This window comes from Panthera leo, chromosome A1 (genome assembly GCF_018350215.1).
Source record: "Panthera leo isolate Ple1 chromosome A1, P.leo_Ple1_pat1.1, whole genome shotgun sequence".
Taxonomy (NCBI): Eukaryota; Metazoa; Chordata; class Mammalia; order Carnivora; family Felidae; genus Panthera; species Panthera leo.
In genome coordinates, this window is record NC_056679.1 from 69,374,371 (window position 1) to 69,400,907 (window position 26,537).

The 26,537-nt window shown below is 46.5% G+C and overlaps 1 protein-coding gene across 2 annotated transcripts in view; it reads right to left on the reverse strand.

Annotated features, from left to right (window-relative positions):
* The window catches only part of STK24 (serine/threonine kinase 24), a 126,543-nt gene that overhangs the window by 21,828 nt on the left and 78,178 nt on the right, over positions 1-26,537 (reverse strand). For both annotated transcript variants that reach the window (XM_042929479.1, XM_042929473.1), the window contains exons 3-5: positions 13,991-14,047; positions 4,153-4,261; positions 3,694-3,851 (exon numbers count right to left, since the gene is read on the reverse strand). In XM_042929479.1, coding sequence (XP_042785413.1) covers positions 3,694-3,851; positions 4,153-4,261; positions 13,991-14,047 — 324 coding nt within the window. The remainder of the gene's footprint in view (positions 1-3,693; positions 3,852-4,152; positions 4,262-13,990; positions 14,048-26,537) is intronic.

Consider the following 26,537-nt stretch of genomic DNA (forward strand, 5'->3'; position numbering starts at 1 on the left):
TCACTCGCAGCGGGGTCTGTGGTAATTCCTGATCCTGTGCTGGAACCAGAGGAAGCCAGCGGATCAGCACCAGACAGGGAGAGCCAATCACACGCTGCAGTGAACAGGCCAACCACGCAGATTCCAAAAACTGATGGGCTAATACTGCTGCTTTTCACTCATCTTTAACAATTTTTTTTCACCAACGCATCTATCACCTATTGCCATTTTTCACCATGGTTAGACAATATATGGTTATTTTGGAGAGTGGACATCAAAATAACTTAAGCCTGTGCTGGGGTGATAGGTCTACAGATGTTTTTCTTTTTCCATCACCCGCCACCCCCCCCACCCCGTATTTTCCAGTATGTACTGCTTTTGAGGCCATAAAAAGGGAAAAGTCATTTACAAGAGAATACAGACACCAGCCTCTCAGGGTCTACAGGATATTTCAGTTAACAGGCAAGTCAATTTCTCCAGCCTCATTTACATTCTTCACCACAATCTACAATCCAGATACATAGGTCTCTCCGTTCCCACACTGGACTTGGGTCGAACATCCCTCCCTCATCTCTAAGGGGTCTGTGAAGCCTTCCCCAGCTCGCTCTGACATTCCTCACTCAGCTCCCTGCGCCCCCGCTCCCTGTTAGAGCTACCTGCCCAGTACTGCAATTACTCATGGGAGATACAATTATTTAGCACTGGGCACAACTACAGCAATAACCAAATGAATGAATACACAAAAGGGACATGGAACACGGACTATGTCTTTACACAAGTCCAATCCATTTGCTAACATGCCATCACCATAACCTTATAAACAAAGGGCGGGGGGGAGGGGTGGGTGGAGGGAGAAAGATTAATGTTCTCCAGCCCAAGCCCCTGCTCAGTGTTGAAAGCAAAGGCTTCCTTATGGGAGAGCAGAGTTATCTCCCTTGGCACATCTTCTAGGTCTCAAGGCTTCTTAAATAAACCAAGCTACCCTACTTCACCTTAAAAGTAACAGAAATAAGGCTCTTAAGACACATGGGTAATCATGACCTAATAATGTCGTACTTAGATTATGAACTAAGATCAACATAAGACATCCTATATGTACGTCCTCTGTGTACAAACACATTCAGGACACCTAAGGAGTCTGGACAAATGACAAGCAGTCAAAGATACGGGTTCAAGAGGTCATTACGTTAAACAAGGTTCTAGACATACACATAAAACGAATAAAAATTTTAATTAGTTAATTAACTAATAAAACTTTGGTCCAGTAAGATGAAGATCCCAGGAAGGCAGGTGCATGCTATCCTTGGCCCAACCAGACCTTCCTTTGAACAACAGGGAGTGTACCAAAAATGAAAGTGATGGGAACAGAACCACCCACCGGGGCTGTGCACTCCTTTCTGGAATGCAAAGGCTGATGGAGAAAATGCCTGGATGGACACGTGAGGAAGACCGGAAGGGGCCCATGAAAAGCAAACCAAATAAGTTTGTGTATCAGGAGAGCAGAGTAACCACAAAGCCCCTCCAAGAGCACAGAGCACCCGGCCAGGGGGCCAGGCGGCCAGGCGGCCAGGCCAGCCTCTGAGAAGGGAGGCAGTCACTGGAAGAGGATCTGTAAATCAGGCATTGTTCCAGACAAAAGCTGCTAGCCCAGAGCCACAACTACTGGGAGGGAACTAATGTCACGTTATCCCCCGAGGCCCCAGACTCAGACATAGAGATTAGCCTTATCTGCACTTTCCACACCTCCTGGGTCAACAAATCTGGGAAGCCAAGTTCACATAAATGTAATTTTTGCACATGATTTCCAGTTGAGAGGTGTTGGCTATGACCCAGGCAAATGAAAGAATTCACTTCTGACAAGCCAGAGTAAGAGAGGGAGAAGAGTGGCATCTACGTTCTCAAGCTCCCCAGCCAAGCGGTCGTCCCCAGAGCTGGAGACCAGTATCTTTAAATCTACCTAAGAACACTGCAACACCTACTGATCAGATAAGAGCATTTGGATCAGGACAAGAACTCCAGGGGAAAAAAGGTGGCAAAGCTTTATGATGCAGTAAAACCTCTGCTGCCAGAGGCCACATCTTGGGCAAAAGTCCAGAGTGGCCCTGCAAGAGGAAGAAAGAGAGGAAGGGGAAGGTCCTGGATAACCAGGCCACTCCCTGAGGAAAAAATGTGAAGTGACCAGTGATGGGTGTCTTAATACTGAAAATACAAGAACTGAATCCAGGGTCACAAGCGCCATGATTGATCAGCTCATTTACTAGAAAGGAAGAGAAGAAAGCCATCAGTGTGGTGTAATCAGATGAGTTCAGAAACTTGGGTTCTGGTCCCTACCAAAATCTAGACTTATGAACTCCGATAAAAGGGCCTCAGCCTAAAATAAAGAGAGAGGACTGGTCAAGTCCTAAAATGCTATGACCCCATCAGCAAAGGTGGCTGCAGAGAGGACTCTGGATGGAGGGAACCCATCCACAGGGCAAAAAGCACGATGAAGCCCACAGAGCTCTGTTACGCTAGGGGTTGAAAACCCACCAGTCACCTACCGGCCAGTGGCTACCAAAGCCATCAGCATGACCATGGCAGTCACAGCCACACCACAACTTAAAAGTGAGACAGCTAGGTGGGTCCCTGCCATGCTAGAAGCAGGTACACCTGCCACTCTGATACAACATCTGCTCTTTAAACAGCTGATGGCTCCCACCGATGCCCAAAGGGCCGGACGGAAGGTTCTGTGCCTAGGAAAAGTCTACTTACTGTCTGCTGACAAGACTCCCATTTTAAAAAGACGAAACAACGCCTGGCATGTAAATGTATGTGAGTTAAATATTTGTTTTCCTAGAAACTTCTGAAGAACCAATTAATTCTCTGTGGACCGTGTGACGATTATTCTGTGTACAACCTGAGAATGAGCAGCCTGGGGGAGAGGGGAGTTAAATCAAAGATTCCCGAGGCAAGGTGCCTAGGATTTATAGTGTAAACTAGGAAGTTTAAGAAAGTTGAAGGTACCAGGGAAAACAACCCAGGAAAAACTGGGAGAGGACGTTTGACAGGTAAAAAAGGTGGAAAAGAAGAATTATGGTTTGCCTCCTGTTGGGAAGGAGCCTCTGAGAATAAATGATCCTAACTAAGAATTAAAAATAATGAGAGGAAGAACCTGTAGCACCAACTAAAAGCATATTCTTTCCAGACTCTGGTCTTAACATTTTTATGAACTCTCCATTTCTTTCGTGGGAGCCTCCTTCTATGCTTGTCCCTTAACTATGCTTAGAGCTCTGTCCAGGGCCGCCTTCCCTCATCCACTCCTGCTCAGGCTTCGAGCACCACCTATAGACAGATAATCTCCACCCCTCTCTGTGGACCCATATGCCTCTACCTGGCCGTCTCAGGAGGCCTGAACCCATTCTGGCCACCTTGGTCCTCTGTTCTGCCACACCTACCTTCCAATGGGCTCCTTCTCTGGTCCCCACCACCATCGAGCACACATTGTTTAAGCCAAAAAACAAAAAAAAAAACAACTCAGTAACTGTGGGCTGGATAAATAAAGGGTATTAAACGATGTAGGAGACAGAGATGAAATCTGTTTCTAACCGAGGTCGGAGAGAACTACCTTCACGTCCTGCTTCAAGGAACCTGCTTTGGTCCACCTGGAAGAGCTGTGAGGTTGGGTCACAAAAGACAACTCTCTGGACCCAGAAAACAGGAAGAGTCGGCCCTTACCTTGGAGTCGTAGGCTGATTGCTTAATGACTTCGGGCGCCATCCAGAAGGGGGTACCCACGAAGGTGTTTCTTTTGATCTGGGTATCTGTCAGCTGCCCCGCCACCCCGAAATCAGCCAGCTTCACCTCTCCGTGTTCAGAGAGCAGAACATTGGCAGCTGCAAAAACAGACCCCAAGACACCTCCTGACGCTCTGTGCTGCTCGGCTTCACCCGTTAGTGCTTCCGGAACACATACAGTCTCTTGTCTTCGAGATCTCGTGCTCAACGCGGGCAGGATCGGTGGGATCCCCCTCAAAGCCGCCCCACCCCACCCCACCCCACCCCAGGCAGGTTGAAGGCACTCCTCGAACACGTGCAGGACAACCTCCCTTTGAGAAGAAGTACAAGCTTCCCCTGTACTGGGCCTTCCCACCCGCCTTAGGATTTCAGAGGCATGGAAAGCAACATGTTTTCTTACCTTTAATATCTCTATGAATTTTCTTCTCCGAATGCAAATAATCAAGTCCTTTCAGTATTTCTCTTAATATAGTAGCAATCTGAGTTTCATCTAAAGGGCCAGGTTCTAACTAGTAAGAAAAGAGTTATTAAAGTTACTCAAATGATCATTTTAGGAGAAGTTTGAGATGATCAAACACAGTCAATACCCATGTTAAATGAACAATATTCAAATCTAAAAACATCTTCACTCCAGGGGCGCCTAGGTGGCTCAGCCGGTTAAGTGTCCGACTCTTGGTTTTGACTCAGGTCATGACCTCATGGTTTGTGGGTTCGAGTCCCGCGTCAGGCTCTGTGCAGGCAACTGGGAACCTACTTGGGATTCTCTGTCTCCCTCTCTCTGCCCCTCCCCTGCTCTCTCAAAATAAGTAAATAAACATTTTTTAAAAATCAAATAACAATTTCTTCACTCCAAATAGCCATTTTGCCTGAACAATTAAAACCTATTTAAAAGACCCCTCCCCCAAAAAGTAAAGAAAGCAGCAAAGAAAAAAAGAGTTTGCCAATTAAAGCAAATCTGGCTAAGAATCGAAGCAGGGCCAGTGAGAAAGCCTGTGGTCAGCCCAGTCGTGCCAACAAGCTAAGCTTGGGAGGGACTTCAGTCCAGAGACCAAAGCCTGGGAGCTCACAGTTAGGGTACCCCATCCTAACACATACCATGGTCATCACCACGCCCGTGGTCGTGGCCTGGGGGCCGACTGCTGTCTGAGGCTACCCATGCACCAGAACTTTTCAAATCTGAAGTTTTTTTAAATGTGTATTTATTTTTGAGAGAGAGAGATCAAGCATGAGCGGGGAAGAGGCAGAGAAAGGGAGACACACAGAACCTGAATCAGGCTTCAGGCTCTGGGCTGTCAGCACAGAGGCCAGCGTGGGGCTTGAACTCACAAACCTTGAGATCATGACCTGAGCCAAAGTCAGACACTTAACCAACTGAGCCACAGAGGCGAGGCGCCCCTCCAATCTGAATTTTAAGACCTGGGGGAAGAGAGCTGAAAAGGGCTCAATTCCAGTGATGCGGGATATTTTTTTTTTTGGTCACATAATAAATATGTTAGTCTATTATGCCAAATAAGAATAAGATATAATCGCCTCTGAAAACCTTTACTGTGAGAAACTCAAAAGAATTAATACTGACACCTTAAAATTATAATTGTATGAAGATGTAAGGAAGAAATGCCAAATTCATATATCCTCTGTTAAAAGGAAAAATTAGGTTCTAGAGTGCAGCTCAGACAAGGTAAATAGTCCACCATTACTTCAGAGCAGGGAATTCAACCACACCTAATAGTTCCACAAATCAGCACAACAATCTAACACTCCCTACAGGACCGATAATGGTGCCCTCAGAGAGAGGGACAGAATTCTCATAATTTATGTTAATTTTTTATCCATATGATAATCCTCAGAATCCCATTTTAGATCTGACAGGGATGCTATCATCACCCAAATCCTCACACTTCGTGGAAGGAAGCCACCACCCCGTCACCTTCCCTGCGTAAATTTTAAAAAGACAGATGAGCTATACAGGATCAGACCTGTAAATACAAAGAACAAACTAGTGACTGCCGGAGGAGGGAAGTGCTGGGCAAGACGGTGAAGGGGCGAGGGAGGGACAGGATTCCAGGTGTGGAATGAATGTATGCCACAAGGATAAAAGCCACGGCGCAGGGAACGCACTCAGTGGTGTTGCAACAGTGATGTACTTTGCCAGATGGTGGCCACATGTGCGGGGAATACAGCGTATGGAACACGCTGGTCAAATCGCTATGATGTACGCCTGAAACTAACGTAACATCGTGTGTCAACTACACTCAAAAAAACCAAAAACAAAAACAAAAACAGTGGGGCGCCTGGGTGGTTCAGTAAGTTGAGGGTCTGATTCTTGATTTCGGCTCAGGTCGTGAGCTCAGGGTTCGTGGGATCAAGCCCTGTGTTGGGGTCTGTGCTGACAGCATGGAGCCTGCTTGGGACTGACTCTCTCTCTCCCTCCCTCCCTCTCTCTCCCTCAAAATAAATAACCTTAAAAATAACAAAAAACTAAAAAAAAACAAAAAAAGGTGAAGGAATTCTAAAGCTGACAGATTCACTCAAAAAAAAAAAAAAAAAAGACACAGAGAGAGATGTGCTTTAATCCAAAGGGAAGGGCAGCTAAGACCCTCTCTAGAGCAGCGTTCCAACAGACACACGTACCCTTTCTCAGACGTGTCTCAGGGCCTTTGCAGGATGATGGTAACCGAACAGCTGTTAGATGGCGCCCAAGATGGGGGCAAGTGAGGCTCCCCATTTCCCTTCATGATGGCTGGACTCCCACTGGCGCTGCTTTCCAGCCATCAGGCGAGCTGGGCCGCCCCTGCTGCAGGCCCCGCTGGAGGCTCCGGGAACCCCCCTTGCGTGCATGAAAGAGGGAAGGTGGGGGGCTGCCTCTCCTAACCCGCGGGCCTCAGGGGACTCTGGCAGTGGCAGCCGCGTGCCCGGACAGAGCCGTCCCCCTCGGCAGTCCCCCATGCACAATGCACGAACAGGACGATGCGCCGGTCGCTCTGGTCCTACCGCGTGTTACACGCTGGGAGGTCACACTCGTGGATCAACTAACCTGCCAAGGAGGATCCCAATCTCCTTTTTCTATTTTATTTTCCTTTATTTTGAGAGAGTGAGTGAGAGTGAGGGAGGGGCAGAGAGAGAGAATCCCAAGCCGGCTCTGCACTGTTAAGCACAGAGCCCGATGTAGGGCTCAATCTCACGACCATGAGAACATGACCTGAGCTTAAATCAAGAGTCGGCCGCTTAAGAGACTGAGCCACCGAGGTGCCCCCCAATTTCTAATTACGATTGCCAAAGATTACCTCAGACGAAGGTAGCATGCTGCATACTTTGTTCCACGGAACCTAATTTTCCCCCACAATTATCTGGCCAAGAGTCTTATTTTCAAGAAATACACATCAGAACTACTGTTCCAAAGAACACAATCTGAAAACCCTGCCTGGTCTGTCTTCTCCACATATATTTGAGTCTTCACGGGTCAGACATATTTTTAAGACTCAAAAAGAGGAAAAGGCACTTTTCTGGTAACCCGGGAGAACAGGGCAGGGAAGGCAGGGCTGCTGGCCCGGAATGCACCGCAATGTACAAGGGTAACCCAGTCCTGCAAAACCCCACCTCAGAGCATGGGTTCCATTCCCTCCTCCGGCAGGTATCTACCCAAGCAGGTAATCAGTAACATTTGGTGCCACTTGGAGGTAACCACCACCTCCCTTCTGTTATCAAGTCTCAGGAAAGAAACAGCAAAGTCACCTGGTGTCACCACCAAGGGGAGATAAGAAGAACAGAGAAAACTAATTTAAAAATCTTCCCCTGAATCATTAGGAGCTGGCTCTCTGACTAATGTGTGTCTGGCCATGCCCTTTTAAATCTGACCTAAACACTACCCACCAATGATTTATATGCCATGGGCGGGGGGGCAGTGGGGGAAGGGGACAAAGAGAGACAGTCTATTTACAGGGAGAGGATCGATGGTGTCAAAGTTCGCTGTAAAAGGTATTCGGCTGTTCTCTGCACCAGAGTTCTTCACTGGTGGGGAAGGCCTGGCTAAGTTCTCAGAGTCCTAGATTAGCACCCTCCACCATTAACATGTCCAAGCAATATAAACAAGGTGCTCTCTCTCAGTAGGAGGACTGCGCACTCTTCACATAATCTTTATAAAAGAAAGACTCCCAGGAAAAAACTCTGGGAGTCTCATCTCTGGGTGACTTTGAACTCCCTCTCCCCCAGGTCTGTTCTCCCGTCTCCACTCTAACAGAGATGATTTGCCAGGCACACGGCCACCCAACAAGGCCACACGTGCCAGCTCCTGCAGCAGCTCGGCAGGCTTGGCCGGGTGACTAAGTTCTCACCCGTGGAATATGCACAGAAGCGACTGCCCCTTCCTGGTCTTGGCCCTGAAAACACTGGCAGCCAGAGAAGACAGTGACCGAAGACACAGGAAGCCATGGGTAACAGATGGCAGAGCTACCCTCCAGGGCAGGGCCCTGATGACCATGTGGACTGGAGCCCAGTGACCCCACATGTGGGACGGAAAGAGAGTTGACCCTTGAACAAAGTAGGGTTTAGGGGCACCGGCCCCTGTGTACTTGAAAATCGGCATACAGCTTTGGTCCCCCCAAAATCTTAACTACTGTTGCCTGGAAGCCTTAATAATAACATACAGTCCCTTAACACACATTTTGTATGTTCTGTGTATCATGTACTGTATTCTTACAATAAAGTAAGCCAGAGAAAATGGTAGTAAGAAAATCGTAAGGAAGAGAAAATACATTTACAGTACTGTCCTGTCTAGGAAGAAAAATCGGCATGTAAGTGGACATGTGCAGTTAAAACCCATGTTGTTAAAAGGTCAACTGTACTTTTCTCTCTTGTGTGAGATGCTGTTTGGGGACCACTACAACAGCAGCTCGGCCTAACACTAATGAATACACCATCTGATCGTTTAAAACCATGTTGCATGGGGTGCCTGGGTGGCTCAGTCAGTCGAGGGTCCGACTTCGGCTCAGGACAGGATCTCACGGTACATGGGTTCGAGCCCCGCATCAGGCTCTCTGCTGTCTGCACAGAGTCGGAGTGCAAATATTTATTTGCTCACAAATAAATATTTAAAAAATTAAAGTAAAATAAAATCATGTTGCATATTCATTTTTAAGTTTGTCAAACACGTCTGCCTGATAGAGCGACTACTTTGTGGAGCACAGTTCCTTCTTCATTAGACTCCAAGCCCATCCCTGATGCTCTCCTGCAGCACAGACTGACCTAACCACCTACAGATCTTCTGGGCTCTGGCCGTCCGGGCCTAATCCTCACACCGATCCTCCCAATCCACCCCACCTGGCTTTCTTCCCCTGATGGCACTTGCCCACATACAATATAACAAGCCGTCTTCTCCCATTAGAGCACGGCTCCGGGCCAGTGGGACTGCCTTCTGCCTCGTCCACTGCACTAACTCCCAGGGGCTAGCACAACGCCTGACACGTGGCAGGCACACAACAAATATTATCTGAATGGAAATTGAATTCACTCGAAACCTATCCCGTTTTAAGTTACAAAGTCTTTAACTGCATGATACCCATTACATTCACGAGTCACGGCACCCCAGAAGAAGATGGAGCTTGAGAAATTATCTACATTTACTGGTTTTCAAACTAGAACCCAGCGTTTTCTCACAGTGGCTTCTAGGGCTTCCATCAGGACATGATCTATCAGGACATGATCTCACGGTTCATGGGTTTGGGCCCCACATCAGACTCTGCTGTCTGCACAGAGTCTGCTTAGGATCCTACAAACATTTAATTTCAATTTATTATTTAATTATCTTTCAAATTAAAAAAATTCAACAGGTTGAACACTTTCACACACATGCATTCAAAATAAAGCATATGCCTATTTTACTCTAACATTCATGACTCTTAAAAACTAAGCTACATTGGGGACACCTGGCTGGCTCAGTGGGAAGAGCATGCGACTCGATCTCAGGGTCGTGAGCTCGAGCCCTACACTGGGTGTAGAGGTTACTAAAAATAATAATAATAACAATAAACTTAAAGAAAACTAAGCCATATTGTGTCTAATATTATTCTTCATGCCAGATACCATATTTTACTGCTCTAACAGGTTAAAATCAATTGCATTTTTTTTCAAAAGTCAAAAAGGATGCATCCCCAGGAAAGAGGAAGAGAAGTCTCCAAGGGACACACATGCTCCAACAGCATCAGCTTATTTTCCACCAGATACAGAGATGCCCAGGCAAAGACAACAGGACCGGGAGTTCATGCACGGGCCAGCCTCTCAGTAATTCACAAAGAGCAGATCTGTGTTAACAAAAGCTGAAGTAATGAAGTCTTTCGGTTGTGTCCTTTAATTTGTCTCATCCGCAAAGCCCAAGATTTACTTATAGGCCGTGCTGCAGACTAGAAATCTCAACCTGGTCTTGAAGCCACCATCTTTAGCCTGGGGCAAAGTCACTTTCCTCTCTTGGGCCCCCTCTGAATGTACAGAACAGCAAGAGAGGATCAGGTCTGCAGTTCTCTTGGGCTCCGACAGCTGACGCTGCTGGTATGTCAGGGCTCAGTGGCCTGGACCTGAGGAAGCCCTCTCAGCACCCAGACAGCTCCCTACCTACATCCAAAACACCCCACTTCCCGCCAGGGAACATCCAGGCAATTCTTTATCCCGCATCCTGACCTGGAGCCGGCCTCTACCTGGAACCTCAATTCCAGAATTAAAAGCAAGCCCCCCAAAATTAACTATCAGACATGCTAAAAGGCAATCTTAAAGGCAGGTGGCCACCTTCCTGCCCCGGGCTAAAGTGTCATTAAGAGTCAACGCGAGGTGGGGTGCCTGGTGGCTCAGCTGGCTGGGCGTCCAGATCTTGACTTTTGATTAAGGCTCAGGTCATGATCTCGCAGTTTGTGGGTTTGAGCCCCTGAGTCGGGCGTGGAGCCTGCTTGGGATTCTCTCTCTCCATCTCCCTCTGTCTGCCGCCCCCCTCCCGACCCTCCGAACCCTGCTCACACTCACACACACTCTCTAAATAAATAAACTTAAAAAAAAAAAAGATACAATGAGAGAAATTTAACTAATATCTCAGAGCCTAAGTAAAAAGACCTGTTAACCACAATGCAGAGTAAAACAGCAAAAAACAAAATCTGCACACACACTTCAACATGCTCATGGCCAAGAACAGGGAGGGGTTAACAGAGAGACAGCTGTATACCTGTGACCACACTGAAACCTTAGTTTTCATTAGTGTTAGGGACTGAACTGCGTGTCCACCCCTCTACCCAAAATTCAAATGCTGAAATCTGTCTCATAAGACACCAGATCTGCCTGTGCCTTGACCTTGAACTTCCTAGCCTCCAGAACTATGAGAAATCGATGTTTGCTGTTGAAGCCCCCAGCCTGTGTAATTGGTTATGGCAGCCCAAGCGGACTCAGTTACTGAGCACGTGAAGAGACAAGAGGCATCTGGAGGGCAAAAGGTGAAGAAAGAGCCAAGTAAGATCTTCATGCTCTGGGGGTGGCACAGCCCTGTCCTTGCCTGGTCTCCTTTCCCTCCACACACCCCACCTGTGGGGCTCCTCCGAAGTCGCACATACATATATAAGCACTATGCCTCTTAACAGAGAGAGACACTTAATAAAAGCTTAATTTTTCAGAGAAATGCCCTAAATCCGTACATTCAGCTATACGGTATCAAACTGTATATGCTACAATATTCTCATTCTTAAAATCTTTATAAACAAATAATAGACCCTCTCAAAATAATCCTAATGGTTTTCGACATTCAAAAAAATAGTTCTTGTATCCTATTATTAAAATATCCTCATCTTTCTAGGTTGGGGACATGCCAACAGCAAGGGGATACGAGAAAGGTACAATGAAGTAAGAGGGACAGGAAGGACATGTGGGGTCAGGGAAGGCCACAAGCTTTGCCACTGGACACAACGAGGCCCAAAGTCCAGCTGTATTTGCTAGGTGGGACACCAAAGTTCTGAGTGTTTCCGTTTGTCCATCAATTAAAATGAGATGATTAGGGATGTCCAACAAAGGGTGCCTGGTTCTTGTCACCAGGACCATTAATGTGGAAGGTGGATGGCAGTTTGCTGGGACTGATACTACAGGAAATTTTTTAATTTTTTTTTTTTTTTTTAATTTTAGAGAGAGAGCGCACAAGAGAATCTTAAGCAGGCTGCTCGCTGAGCATGCCTCAACTCCATGACCCATGAGATCATGACCTGGGCCAAAATCAAGAGTCAGACCCTCAACCAACTGGGCCACCCAGGAGCCCTAATATAGGAGATATTTTTTAAATGGAGAACTCTATACCTCCTTCCAATTGTAATGTCTAAAATTTCACAGACTTCAAATTTCCAAACACAGTTACCACTAAATAAATTCAATTACCATGGCATTAAAAATGAATAAACCAGAGCACTGAGAGACCAGAACTGCCATCCTGAAGGTCTCCACATTGGAGGGAAGAGTCCTCGCAAACAATTTCATGTATGTCACAAACGAGATGCACTCAAGGTAACAGTAAATCTAATTATACAAAATGAGAAAATTTTCTACATTCCTGTAGTATTTCCCAAAAGAGTCAAAAATGAAAAGCTCTTTGTGTCATGTGTGAATTTATGGAAAAGATGCAAAGCAAGTCAAAACAGTTTATCTGGCTCTTCTATTGCTTTTCTCATTTTAACAGAATTGTTGATATCACATTAAATTTCCTTCTTGCAGGGCACCTGGGTGGCTCAGGCAGTTAAACATCTGACTCTTGATTTCAGGTCAGGTCACGATCTCACGGTTTGTGGGTTCGAGCCCCAAGTCGGACTCTGCACCGACAGTGCGAAACCTGCTTGGGATTTTCTCTCTCCCTCCTCTCTGCCCCTCCCCTGCTCTCTCCCTTCAAAATAAATAAACATTAAAAAAAAAAATCTTCTGGAAACTTCCTTTTGAACACTACTCTGACCAATTGCTTTTATGGTTTATAACATTATGTGATATTATAAAATTGGGTACATAATACCTTTGGAGATACATCAAGTTTTAGAGGCTTACCTTCCCCCAAAACTACTAACTCCTACTCCCACTGTAAAAAAGAAATCTTTTAACCACAGGACATCTCTTTCCTTAGTGGATAAAACCTATGTAAGACTGTAACCCCTGACACACAGCTTCTTCCGGCAATCCCTCTGAGGGCAGGGAGAACGGCAGACCCATCATCCTCCAAGCGTCCACCAGACAGGACCCACCTACTAACACTAAAATGGTAGATGAGGCCTGTCTCAGAAACTACCAGTCACCCAAAAATCAGCCCTTCCAGGACAGGTAAGAAAAGAGTGCCACGGACATAGGTGTCACTGCGCGACCACAGTGGGGACGAGATGTCAAGTGCTAAAACCACTGTGTCCATTTTTTAAAAACTTGTTTTGCATATAGTGTGTTTCAAGGACAACCTACGCAATGCTTATGATTCACTAGTTATTTGTAAGCACCTTGTCAGAGGCCAACATGTGACCATGTTCTACCAAGAGAAGCAAGCTGCAGACCACGGCTGGGAAGTCAACCCATCGCTAGATTCCACTATCTTGCACATGGGCTGGCACCCACTACTGGCACGGGAGGTCCGGGCCAGGCTGGGGACAAGACCACGGGTGCGGGGCCGGCTCCGCCAACCATGCACAGTGAGCACTAGCAAGGGCTCTGAGTGTGCACCCGAGAACAGAAGTGTGCACTCCTGCCTGGTCTGGCCACGGCTCTGACACGTGACACTGTTCTGTGATCATCCTCCTCTGCCTGCCTGTCTTACTCCTGAAATGAATTTTTTTAAGTTTTCAAATTCCTGATTCTAATTAGGTATAAATGAAAATGTAACACACATATTTTGGAAGCTAAACTATCATCTGAAATAAGGAAGAGCAATGGGGTATCAGCTCCACGGAAGTTAAAACCAGTTCTGGAAGACAAGCTAACAAACTGTTCTTATGTAAGATAATGACAAGCAAAATCCTTAATGACTTCCATGGACGAATGCGCTGGCTTCCCAGGAAACAACACAACTGGCTTCAAAAGCAGACCTTAAATCTTCAGTAATATTACTAGAAGCAGAAATATATGTTATAAGGATATATATTGGTCCCTTTTCCATGCAACTGAAGGGGGAAACTGAAACGGATAAAAACAATCATCTCTACAGCCCAGATTTAGTGAGAAGAACTCAGGCGTGTTTAGGCGTCAGGTGTGATACTTACTAGATCTAGTGCAGAGCCTCCACCAAGATATTCCATTATTATCCACAATTTAGTGTCCTACAGAAAAAAAGAAAACAAAAAAAGGAAATTATTTTTCAAAAGCAAAACTAGGAAAGATTTTAAATAACCTCAGGGTATTTTTCACTGTTATCTTGGAACTGGAAAATTTCATAAATGTGTAACAGCAAGAAAGCGCGTGCACATGAGTCCCGTGCAGGGAAAAAGCCCTCCCGGTGCAGACAGGGGCGGGGCTGGCCCAGTTCTTCCCAGCCTGCGGCAGCCACACAGAAGCAGCAGGTTCAGGGCCTACTGAACCAGAATCTCTCAAGGAGCGGATGGAAGGCACGGGGGTCGGAGTAGGGGGCTCCCCTTCTAAAGAACCTCAGGTGGTGATCCTCAAGAACAGCTGGATGTGGGGATCAGGGACCGCAGCGTCACACGTGGCACACCCCAGTGTCAGCTAGGAGGCGCCCAGAGCATGCAGCCGCGGGAACAGGTCCCTGCCCTATCTCTGCCTGCAGCCCTGGGATGTGCAGGGCCCAGGTTCCCTGGGAGCTGAGCAAAGGTGAGAACTCCTGGGGGGAAGGGGAGGATGGACAGCAGTGCAGCCTTTCATCCACCCCCTTGCAAGGCAGCCAATTTCCGACAGCCCAAAGGCTACCGTAATCTTCAGGGAGCTTTCCAGGAAAGCAGGCCCCAGCCTAATGCTTGTGTCTGTGTCCTCACCACTGTCCACTCCGTGACTTTTCCCTTTGTCTCTCCTGAAGCCACTAGGCCCCCATGACTTCCAGAGTTTGTTTGTTGGTTTTTAAGTAGGCTTCACACCCAATGCGAATCCCAACACAGGGCTTGAACTCACAATCCTGAGATCAAGGCCTGGGCTGAGATCAAGAGGCAGACACTTAACCTACTGAGCCACCCAGGTGCCCCCAGAGTTCTTTTTTCAAACACAAATCCTAAAGTGATACTCACTTGAAAACCAACAAGTAAGCCAATTTCCACACCGCACTTGGATAGGGAGCATCCATGAGGTGGTGAGGAGCCCCCCCGACTCGGGGACAATCCAGACCAGGGTGTGGGTCCTGAGCCCTCCTACAACCTGAGGGACCCAGGCAGGTATTTCCTCTCCAAGCCTCTGCTGTCAACAGTGGCTGACCCACAGCGAGCAGGCAGGCAAGAAGGCCCACTAGTGATGTGGATACTGGTCACAGCTCTGGTGGCGAGGAACCCGTGAGTAATTCTAGGGATGCGTGACCCAGCACAGCCCTTTCCCACCAGCGACCCCCAGTCCCACCGACGCCATCATTCAGTGGCCACCTTCCCTTGGATGCTCGTTCTCCTCCACAGCTCCCATCCTGTGTTCAATCACTGTCCCTTTCTGTAGGCTGACTCTTCCCCCATGGTCCTGATGAGCCCTAAAAGCTGTGGGTTCTGCCTCGCTCCTCCCCTCCTGGCTAGAATTCCCAAACCAGAACCCCCAGCTGCTGGTTTCTCTTTCCCAGCAGAAGAGAAGGGTGCTAAGAAAAACTGTGCTACCTCCCCACCTGGATCAGGACAGAGATGCTGTGCATAGTATGAAAACCAGGGACAGAGTGAAGGACAGATCTCCGGATACAGAGAAGCCCCTGGTGCAGGTGTAACTTGTGCCGCCTTGGGCAGCACACCCCGAAGGCAGCATCATGCCTCCAATGCACGTGTACGCAACCCAAGACAGAAAAGGTCTCTTAACCTGGCCCATCAGTCAGGATTCCCAATAATTTCAACCTCCACCAACCCCAAAAGAAACATTCAAAAGGGAGCAGTAAATGGATGAGCTGGGGGAAGGGTAAGACAGGCTTTGAGGTCTGCCTGGGTGGCTCAGTCAGTTTAGCGCCTGACTTCAGCTCAGGTCATGATCTCACAGCTGGTGAGTTCGAGCCCCGCAGCAGGCTCTGTGCTGACAGCTCAGAGCCTGGAGCCCGCTTCGGATTCTGTGTCCCCCTCCCTCTCTGCCTCACCCCTGCTCACACTCTGTCTCTCTCTCCTTCATAAATAAACAAACATTAAAAAAAAGACGGGCTTTGAGAGTGGTGGGCAGGGCATACTCACTGCCTCTGGACTACAGCAGGGCTCTCTCATCCTCGGCATTCGAGGCTGGGTGAGCCGGTAGGGGCACAGTCCCGAGCCCTGGGGGTTGGTCAGCAGCATCCTTGCCCCTCTACCCACTAGAGGCCAATAGCACATCCCCAGTCCTGACAACCTAAAATGTCTCCAGACATCACCAATGTCTTCTGGGGGCCAAAAACACCCCCACTGAAAACCCCTGAACTACACGATCAATGTCAATAAGCCTGAAGTATGACCAGACCACCAACTCTAACCATTAATTCTCTCCTTATTCTTAGCAGAGCCAGTTTATAACCCTGAATGAAACCTCCAGCTCGAAGGTTATCACTCACTGCAAGGCATTGAAGCTTTCGAATTCTTCATCCAGAAAAAGATGGTAATAATCTCTCTGTTTCGAAACCTCACAATTCAACTGACAATATAATGAGATAATGAATGTGAAAGCACTTTGCAAAGTTCAAGGTACTAAACACATACAAAGTGCTATTAGCTTTATCAACACCATCGCCCATAAATGCCTTAAAATAACCTGGTAAAACCAAAAGAGCCCAATTAACAAGACTAAATAGTAGTTCTCTGCATGGGAGGATCTGAGCAAAATAAAATCTGCAACAATGATTCATACACATTCTACACCACAATGAAAAAAAAATAATTATTGCCCTACAAGCTCTGAGGCAAGGATGTCTAGGAAGGATGGTCAGTTCAAGGGACACACCTGACCCATTCTCTGTGATCAAGTGATCATGCACTGTCACTGCTCAGATGTGGAATCACGGCCCTTCCAAACCATGACTTGTGGGGGAAAAAAATAAATCAGCTTCTTAAGACAAGAATGATTTTAATCAGAATAATTTCATTTTTTAAAACTCACCTCAAGGGGTACACGGGTGGCTCAATTCATTAAGCGTCCGACTCTTAGTTTTGGCTCAGGCCATGACCACACGGTTCATGAGTTCAAGCCCCATGTGGGGCTCTGTGCTGACAGTGCAGACCCTGCCTGGGATTCTCTCTCCCTCTCTCCGCCCCTACCCTGCTCATGTGCCCTTTCTTGCTCTCTCTAAAAATAAATAAATAAACTTTTAAAAACCACCTCAAAAAACGTAAATTATAAACGACCTTGTGATACAATTTTCTCCTAAACAAAAGAAAATAGTTCCTCTAATAAATTCAAGATTCAAAATTTAAAAGGTACCAGAACATATACATTGAGAACTTTCCCTCTCACCCCTGGCCCCCAGCTGTCCAGCCTCCACCCCCACATCTGGTGTAACCTCAGAGAAATATTTTACCCAAATACCCATGAATTCTTTCTCCCCTTCTACGCAGATGGCAACATTCTATACACCGCTCTCTACCTTGCTTCTTCTTAGAGCATTCGCTATCTGTCCATCAAGAAATCCCCCTTGGGGCACCTGGGTGGCTCAGTCGGTTAAGCATCTGACTCTTGGTTTCAACTCAGGACGTGATCTCACAGTGCGTGGGTTCAAGCCCCGCATCGGCCTATGCACTGACAGCACAGAGCCTGCCTGAGATTCTCTCTCTCCCTCTCTCTCCTCTGTTCCTCTTCTGCTCTCTCTGCCTCTCAAAATAAAAAAACTTAAAAAAAAAAAAAAAAAAAAAAGAAATTCCTCTTTTCTTAAACCATAACTAACACATGCCATAGTGACAACATTGAGTTGTTTCCAGTCTTTTGCTGTCATGAGCCAAGCGTCAAGAAGAACCCTAACATGCTGTCATTTTGAGAAGTTCCTGGAAGGCAAATTTTGAGATCAAAGGAATCCCCTAGAATTTCACCAAATAATGACAAATTACAATTCAAAGAACCTGTCTCAGTTTATAATGCCTCCAACAAAGGAGTACTAATTTCTTCCTTCCTTTGCCAATTAGGTGTAATGTTTTTCTGTCATTGTTATAAACTGAATTTTGCTCCCCTCCCCAAATTCATATGCTGAAGCCCTAAGCCCCAGGACCTCAGATCTGTAATGCTGAACCCTGAACAACACAGGGACTGGGGAAGTGCCACCCTCCCACACACCCTCCTGAAGTCATGAATCCACCTCAAAAACCTCACTCCTAACAGCCTGCTGCTAACTAAAAGCCTTACCAGGAACATGAACAGTCAACTAACTGGTGACTGTTAACAGGCATAACATAACATGTATGTTCCATGTAGTACACACTGCAGTCTTACAATAAAGCTAGAGAAAAGGTTATTCGGGCAATAAATTTACAGAACTGTAAAAACTCTGCCTGTAAGCAGACCTCAGCAGTTCAAAGGGTCAACTCTATTTGGAGACTGGGTACTTAGACAGGTAATGAAGTTAAAAATCAAGTCATTAGGGTGGGCCCTAATCCAATGTGACTGGCGCCCTTCTAAGACAGGACACAGGTGCACACGGTGTGAAGAAGGGAGAAGTCAGGTGTCTACAAGGCAGGAGAGAGGCCTCAGAGGGGACCAATCCTGTCAATTGATGCCTTGAACTCAGACTTGCAGCCTCCAGAACTGCAAGGAAACACATTTTTCTGCTGAAGGCACCAGGGCTGTGCTACTTTGTTAGGGCAGCCCTAGAAAATGAAGACAGAATCCGTTAAGTAGAAAAAATAAAAAAGGAGAGTTTCTTTTACTGTGGCTTGAACACATTCATATACTGAAGAGCCACGTATTATTTTCTTTTCTGTGAACCATCTATTCATATCCTTTGTCCATTTTTCTACTGGGTTTCCGACTTTTTTCCAGATGTAGTAACTTTTAACATATTAGGAAAATTAGCCTCTCATAATGAGCCGCAAACACAGCACTTTCCTTATTTGGCTTTGAGTCTGCTTTAGGCAGTTTCTGCTTGCAGAAAGTAATTTGGTGTCAACACATCAGTCATGATACCACTTACAGGCAAGCTTGCTCGGAACTATTTGTAACCATTTCCTAAGCATCTGATCAGTGACCTAGCTGGTCCCCACACTGAAGGCTCCCCATGTTAACAACCCTCAGATACCCAGAAAAAAGGTTAAAACAAGGCAGTGAAGGGGAGCCTGAGTGGCTCAGTTGGTTGAGCGTCCGACTTCGGCTCAGGTCATGATCTCGCGGCCAGTGAGTTCAAGCCCCGCGTTGGGCTCTGTGCTGACAGCTCAGAGCCTGGAGCCTGTTTCAGATTCTGTGTCTCCCTCTCTCTCTGACCCTCCCCCGTTCATACTCTGTCTCTCTCTCTGTCTCAAAAATAAATAAACATTAAAAGAAATTTAAAAAAAAAAAAAAAGAAAGAAAGAAAAAAACAAGGCAGTGAAGGGGTGGACCCCACTCAGCTAACAGGATTTTTACAGCAGGAATTCTAAAACGAACTTCTGCTCTGCACCTGCACTGCATTCAGAGGCCTCCAGATCCATGAGCCATAATAAAGGCTGAGCCCAAAGACATCAACAACACAGCAGGTTTTATTAAAACAACTGGGGTCAGGGCGCCTGGGTGGCTCAGTCGGTTAAGCATCCAGCTCTTGGTGTCCACTCAAGGTCATGATCTCACGGTTCATGAGTTTGAGCCCTGAGTCCCGCTCTGGGCTGGCAGCTGGGAGCCTGCTTGAGATTCTCTCTCTCTCCTGCTCTCTCTGCCCCTCCCTGGCTCACATGCATGTGTTTTCTTTCTCTGGCATCTAATAAATAAACTTTAAAAAAGTGGGAGTCACAGAACACACGGGATTGAGAATATGGTTTTTAAAGCAAAGGCACCCTCCTTGCTAAGATGGTGTGCATGGACACAGAATGGTGAGAGAGGATCTGAATCCTGCCTCTGACCCTTACCAGCACTATGACCCTGAGTCCAGTCCCCCGGCTGCTGTGAGACTCTATTTCCCCATCTGCACATCCGTCTTGGAGGGGTGTGCCTGGTACATAATCTGTGCCCCCACATTTTAGCTATTGTTACCACAGTAACTTCAGAGTGCCCCCACTTCAACCACACCCACTGGGAGGCTGTGAAACTGGCATCTAAGTCCAAGCCCTACCTTGCTTTAGACATTCACGCCACCTTCCAGTGGTACTCAAGGTTCAGAGCGCGGCACCTGACCTCAAAGCTCATGTAATTCTGCCTCTGCCTCATAGATGCGAGTATTTCTTAAGTGATGCAGACACCTACCGTGCGCACGGTGTCACTGAGGCGGCACAAACGAGTTAGACCTGAGTTCTGACTTTAAGGACCTTTACATAACAGACAAGTGGGCAAATAACCATGATCAGACAGTCCGTGGTGTCTACCACAATAGAGACACGAGATGCGGTGGGATTTCGGGAGATGCCGCCTGCTCAGAATGAAAAGAAGGTTCTGATGGGATCCAGAAGAGAAGAGGTGCCTGCACTGCTCTGAAGGACTGTGACAGGTGGCCCAGGACAGGGGTGGCAGGGCGTGTGTTTCCAGCAGGCGCGGATGGGGAGGAGAAGTAGATGGTCAGGAACCAACAAGAGATCCTGTACCACTAAAGCAGCCCAGAATGAGGCCAACGTCCTTGAATGCCAGTTGACGGGAGTTTCGACTCATTTTAATCAATAATGGGAAATCACCAAACTTTCTGGACAGCAGAAAATAACCAGCAACTACCTACACGACAATAAATGGAGAGAGAAGGAAAGAAAGATCAATCAGAGTGGAAGGTCAGGGCCAGACTTAATAGGCATTCTAGAAGTGTCACTGATGACCTTTCACCAAGAGCAAATCAAAGATGCTCCACTATTCTGAGCCCCGGTGAATGAGGGCTCCAGGAAGACACACGTCGGCAAGAGGACAACTAGGTGAACGGGGGAGGGAAGCAGAGACGGCCCTTCGCACTCCTGCGACGCTGGCAGGAAACTCTGGGAGACATGGCTGATCAGCAGCTGGCAATGCGGTTTTGAAGTTCAAGATGGAGACTGAGACCAGCAAAGAGGCGAGCATCGGCACAGAGCAAAGCAGTGCGTGGGGACCCACCCGGGCCCTGGAGCTGGTGTCAAGATTATTTGAAGCTGAAGAAGATTGTAGATTCAACACGTACAGAATGAAGGCTTCCCAGCTTTCCCTTACCTGACCAAGGCAGCAACTTCAGAGAAATGAGGCTGCCCTCAGAGTCCCTCTTTGGGGTGGGTCCGCTCTCAGGAGGGAGGAAGGGCATAAACCTACCACAAATCCCATAAAACCCAACTCTGGCCCTGACAGAGGAGGAAAGACTATTCATGTCTATAGAGAAACCTTATCGCAAACTTTCTTATCTCCTGTTTGCTCTTCTAAACACCCATAGTCTTTCCTAAATAAACCCACTGTCCTCCCCACCCCCACTTTTCCTACAAAGTCAGCTCTATGAGCCGCCACCTCCAATCACTTAATGTGCACGCACTTATAAAGCTCCTTCTCCTGTGAATCTGTCCTTTACCACTTTGATTTGCAGTCTCCCTAGTCAAGAAGGGAGCAGCGGAAAGGGTTTTCTTCCCCACAAGTGAGACACTGCCAAATTTTTACCTGAAGGGCACTCAGAAGAACACGGGCAAGCTACCCCAGTTCATAAAGTTCAGCCCCTACCCCCCTATTGCACTTTAGATAGTAAACTGACCCTACCATCATAGGAGAGTCCCTTGGGTCACTCAGGCCTTCAGTTCTCCCAGGTGATCATTATGAAAACCAACCCAACTCGGTGTAGGGCAGTACACCGGGAAGCATGCGGACTCTCCCATGACGTCCCCTTCATCCTCTGTGTGTACTCGAACACATCCAACTCAAGTGCAGCATCTCAAATTTGCTTCAAGAGGGAAGAAGGTCTTACATTTCCAAAACAGAAGTTCTGTAGCAAATTGCTTCTGTCAATACTGTCTAGAGACTGGCCGGATTAAAGGGGAGAGCAGGGACCAGCAGGAGGAAGTCTTCTTGGAGGGAACAAGAAAGACCTGTGAGGCAACACAGGACAGTTGCACAGGAAGCATACTGTAGGACAGAAAGCCTGTGATTTGCCTGGCTAGAGCAGGACTGGAACAGCACCACCTGCTATGTATCTTAGGTGCATTAGGCACCGTACTAGATGCGTTACATTATTTCCACCAGTTCTCACCACCTTCCTACAAGGCACTTGTAGCTGGCTCCTGTTCTAGGAAAGGCGCAGGAGAACTTGCCGGATCCTAGCATGCAGCAGGCCCCGGGGCCCTCGCTCAGCCTCTCCACCTCGTGCTCCCTTTGTGAGCAGGACTCCCTTCCTTGCTCACCCGACATGATCACTGGCCATCACAGTGCAGTGGGAATCATTCACCACATCCATGGGGAGCACGAAGGGGTCATCTTGACGAGGACAGGGGAAGAGGAGTGAGAATCCAGGCTTCTCTCCTCCAGGCCCTAAAAGGAGGACAAAAGCAAGGAGGGTCCTCTAGTGTTGGAAACAAGAATGAACTGGGAGAAAGGCCCCTACACATAAATATTAACTAAAAGTAAGGCTGCACAATAAAACCCAGAAACAGCACAAACAGAAAAGAAAAAACAACAAATCAACTAAAAATTATTGGATCAAATCCTCAGATCAAAGGAAAAAAAAAATCAAAACCACCACCACCACGAATATGCCAAAAATGATGTTGGAAACTACATACAGGCATCCCTCGTTTTACGGCACTTCGCAGATACAGCAATCTCACAAACGGAAGGCCCGTGGGACCCTGCGTCCAGCAGGTCCATTGGCGCCATTTCTCCAACAGCATCTGCTCCCTCCACGTCTCTGTGTCACATTTTGGTAATGCTCACAATCTTTCAAACTTTCTCATTATTACCGTTATTTCTTATGAGGGTCTGTGATCTGTGATGTTACCACTGTCATTGTTTTGGAGCATCAAACATTCCAACATAGGACAAGGAGCTCAGCAAGTGCATGTGGTGCGTTCTGACTGCTCCACCGACCTGCCATTTCCCAGTCTCCTCTGGCCTCCCCATTCCTTGAGACACGACAATATTGACATTAGGGCAATCCATAACCCTGCAACGGCCTCTAACTGTTCAAATGAATGAAAGAGCCATGCATCTCTCACTTTTAATCAAAAGCTAGAAATGATTAAGCTTAGTGAAGAAAGCATGTGAAAAGCCAACACAGGCTTAAAGTTAGGTCTCTTGTCCCAGTGAGCCAACTCGTGAATGCAACAGAACCCTCTCGAAGGAAATTCAACGTGTTGCTCCAGTGAATACACAAATGATAAGAGGGCAAAACAGCCTTACTGCTGATTAGCAGTCTGGAGAAGGTTTGAGCGGTCCAGATAGAAGATCCAACCACAAACAACATTCCCATATTAAGCCAAAACCTCATCCAGAGCAAGACCCTAACTCTCTTCAATTCTACAAGAACTGAAGAGGTAAGGCAGCTGCAGAAGCAAAGTCCGAAGCTAGCAGGGGGAAGTTCATGGGGTTTAAGGAAAGAGGCCGTCTCCATAAATGAAAGTACCGGGTGAAGCAGCAAGTGCGGATGTTGAAGCTGCACGTTATCCCGAACCCAGGCTAAGATCTCTACAGAAGGTGCTGCACCGAACAACAGATTTTCCATGTGGATGAAACAGCCTTCTATTGGAAGAAAATGCCACAATGGACCTTCATAGATAGAGAGGAGAAGTCGCTGCTGGCTTCAAAGGACAAGGTGACTCTTGTGTTAGGGGCTAATGTAGCTGATGACTTTAGAGTGAAGCCGGTGCTCACTGACTATTCCAAAAACAGGATTCTGAAAATCCTAGCGCCCTTAAGAATTTGCTATCTACTCTGGCTGTCCTCTGTACATGGATCAACCAGGCATGAGTGATAACACATCTGTTTAGAACGTGGTTCACTTTTGCCCACTGTTGAGACCTACCTACACACACACACACACACACACACACACACACACACAGATTCCTTTTAAAATATTACCACTCACTGATGATGCACCTGGTCACTCAAGAGCTCTGATAGAGACGGACAGGGAGATTCATAGTGTTTTCATGTTATGTTAACAACATTCATTCTGGAAGCCATGGAATGGATCAGTTCTGACTTTCAAGTCTTAATAATCAAATACAGTTTGTAAGGTAGTAACTCCTCTCATGGATCTAGGCAAAATAAACTGAAAACCTGGAAAGGATTCACCATTCTAGATGCCACTAAGAACATTCATGATTCACGGGAAGAAGTCAAAATTACCAACACAAACTGGAGTTTGGAAGAAGTGGATTCCAACCCTCATGGATGACACTGTGGGTTCAAGACTTGAGGGGAGGGAGTCACTGCAGGTGTGGTAGAAACAGCAAGAGAACCAGAACTGAAAGAGGAGCCCGAAGAAGGGACGGAATTGCTGCCATCTCATTTAATGGATGAGGGGTTGGTTTTCATGGAGGAGCAAAGAACGTGGTTTCTTGAATCTATTCCTGATGAAAATGCTGTGAGGATTGCTGAAATGACAACAGAGGATTTAGGATAGTATGTGGTTGGCAAAGCAGCATGATTTGAGAGGCAAATTTCCAAATTTCCGATTAGGTAAAATACTATTAAACAGCATGGCGTGCTACAAACAAATCGTTCGTAAAAGGAAGAGTCAATCAATGCAGCAAACTCCACTGTTGTATTAAAAAACTGCCACAGCCACCCCAACCTGCAGCAACCGCCACCCTGATCAGTGAGCAGTCATCAACACCATCAAATTCGAGGTAAGACCATCCACGAACAAAAACATTACAGCTTGCTGAAAACCCAGAAGATGGTTAGTGTTTATTAGCAATAAAGTATTTTTCTAATCTTTTTAATGTTAATTTTTGAGAGAGAGAGACAGAGAGAGAAAGAGAGAGCGTGCAAGCAGGGGACAGGTAGAGAGAAAGGACACAGAAACTGAAACAGGCCCCAGGCTCTGAGCTGTCAGCACAGAGCCCGATGCGGGGCTCGAACCCACAAACCATGAGATCATGACCTGAGCTGAAGTCAGACACCCGACCGACTTAGCCACCCAGATGTCCGCCTTTTTTAATTAAAGTGTAGTATGTTGCTTTTTTAGACATGATGCTATTATGGCACACTTAGTAGACTACAGTATAAACATAACATTTTTTAAAGCCTAACTTTTATATGCACTTGCAAACCAAAAAAATGCATTCAACTACCTTTACTGCGGTATTTGCTTTATTGCAGTGGTCTGGAACCAAACCCGCAGCATCTCTGAGGTATGCCTGGACACCGAAAGCTATACAATACAGCCAAAAATTTACTCAGAGGAAAACTCAACAGCACAATATATTCTCATTACCAAGCAAAAAAAATTAAAAAAAAAAAAATATTGAAAGAGTTCAACCCACAAACCAGGAAGGAAAAACGTTAACCTAAGAAAGGCAAAGAAGAAAGGTAAAGGTACATGTATAATCAATGGAAAACAGTAGAATGAGAAATTATTTTTTAAATGACAGTTAACTTCCAATTACTGTAATCAAGAAAAAACAAGTTCACACTAATTTGCAAATATAACAATAAAGAAAGAAAATTATAGACAAAAAAATATTTTGAGAGAGAGCACAAGCGGGGCAGGAGCAGAGAGACAGAAAAAGAGAGAGAGCAAATCCCAAGCAGGCTCCACACCATTAGCGCAGAACCCGACGTGGGGCACCATCTCACAAACCGTGAAATTTATGACCTGAGCCGAAATCAAGTTGGACACTCGACTGACTGAGCCATCCAGGCACCCCACACAAAATTTTTTAAATGCAAATAAAACACATCAAAATATTTCATGATAGCAAATTTGAAAATCTGCAATGAAAAAGATCATTTCTTTGTATGAATTAAAATTTACTCAAGAAAGAACAAGAACAGGGCATCTGGGTGGTTCAGTCAATTAAAGTCCAACTTCAGCTCAGATCATTATCTCACAGTGTTTGGGTTCAAGCCCCGCATCGGGCTCTGTGCTGACAGCTCAGAGCCTGGAGCCTGCTTCAGATTCTGTGCCTGCCGCGTGTGCGCTCTCTCTCTCTCTCTCAAAAACAAATAAATGTTAAAAATTAAAAAAAAAAAAAAAAAGAACAAGAACTACAGGCAGAAAGTTGGTGGGGGGTGGGGGTGGGGAGGGTGAAGAAATAGATCAATTAACTTCCTCTAAAAATATCTACATAAAGGGGCACCTGGGTGGCTCAGTCGGTTAAGCGTCTGACTTTGGCTCAGGTCATGATTTTGCAGTTCATGCCCTGCATCGGGCTCTGTGCTGACAGCTCAGAGCCTAGAGCCTGCTTCAGATTCTGTCTTCCTCTCTATCTCTGTGCCCCTCCCCAACTCTTGCTCTGTCCCTCTCTCTCAAAATTAAATGAACATTAAAATTTTTTTTTAAATATCTACATAAAGATAGCAAGCAAGGAGGTCAAATGGTTTTGCCTTTGAATAATTTCAAACCTTGGAAGAACAGTGTAGGTTCTAGCACCATCCTGAGGCACGGGACTTTTCATGACCTCA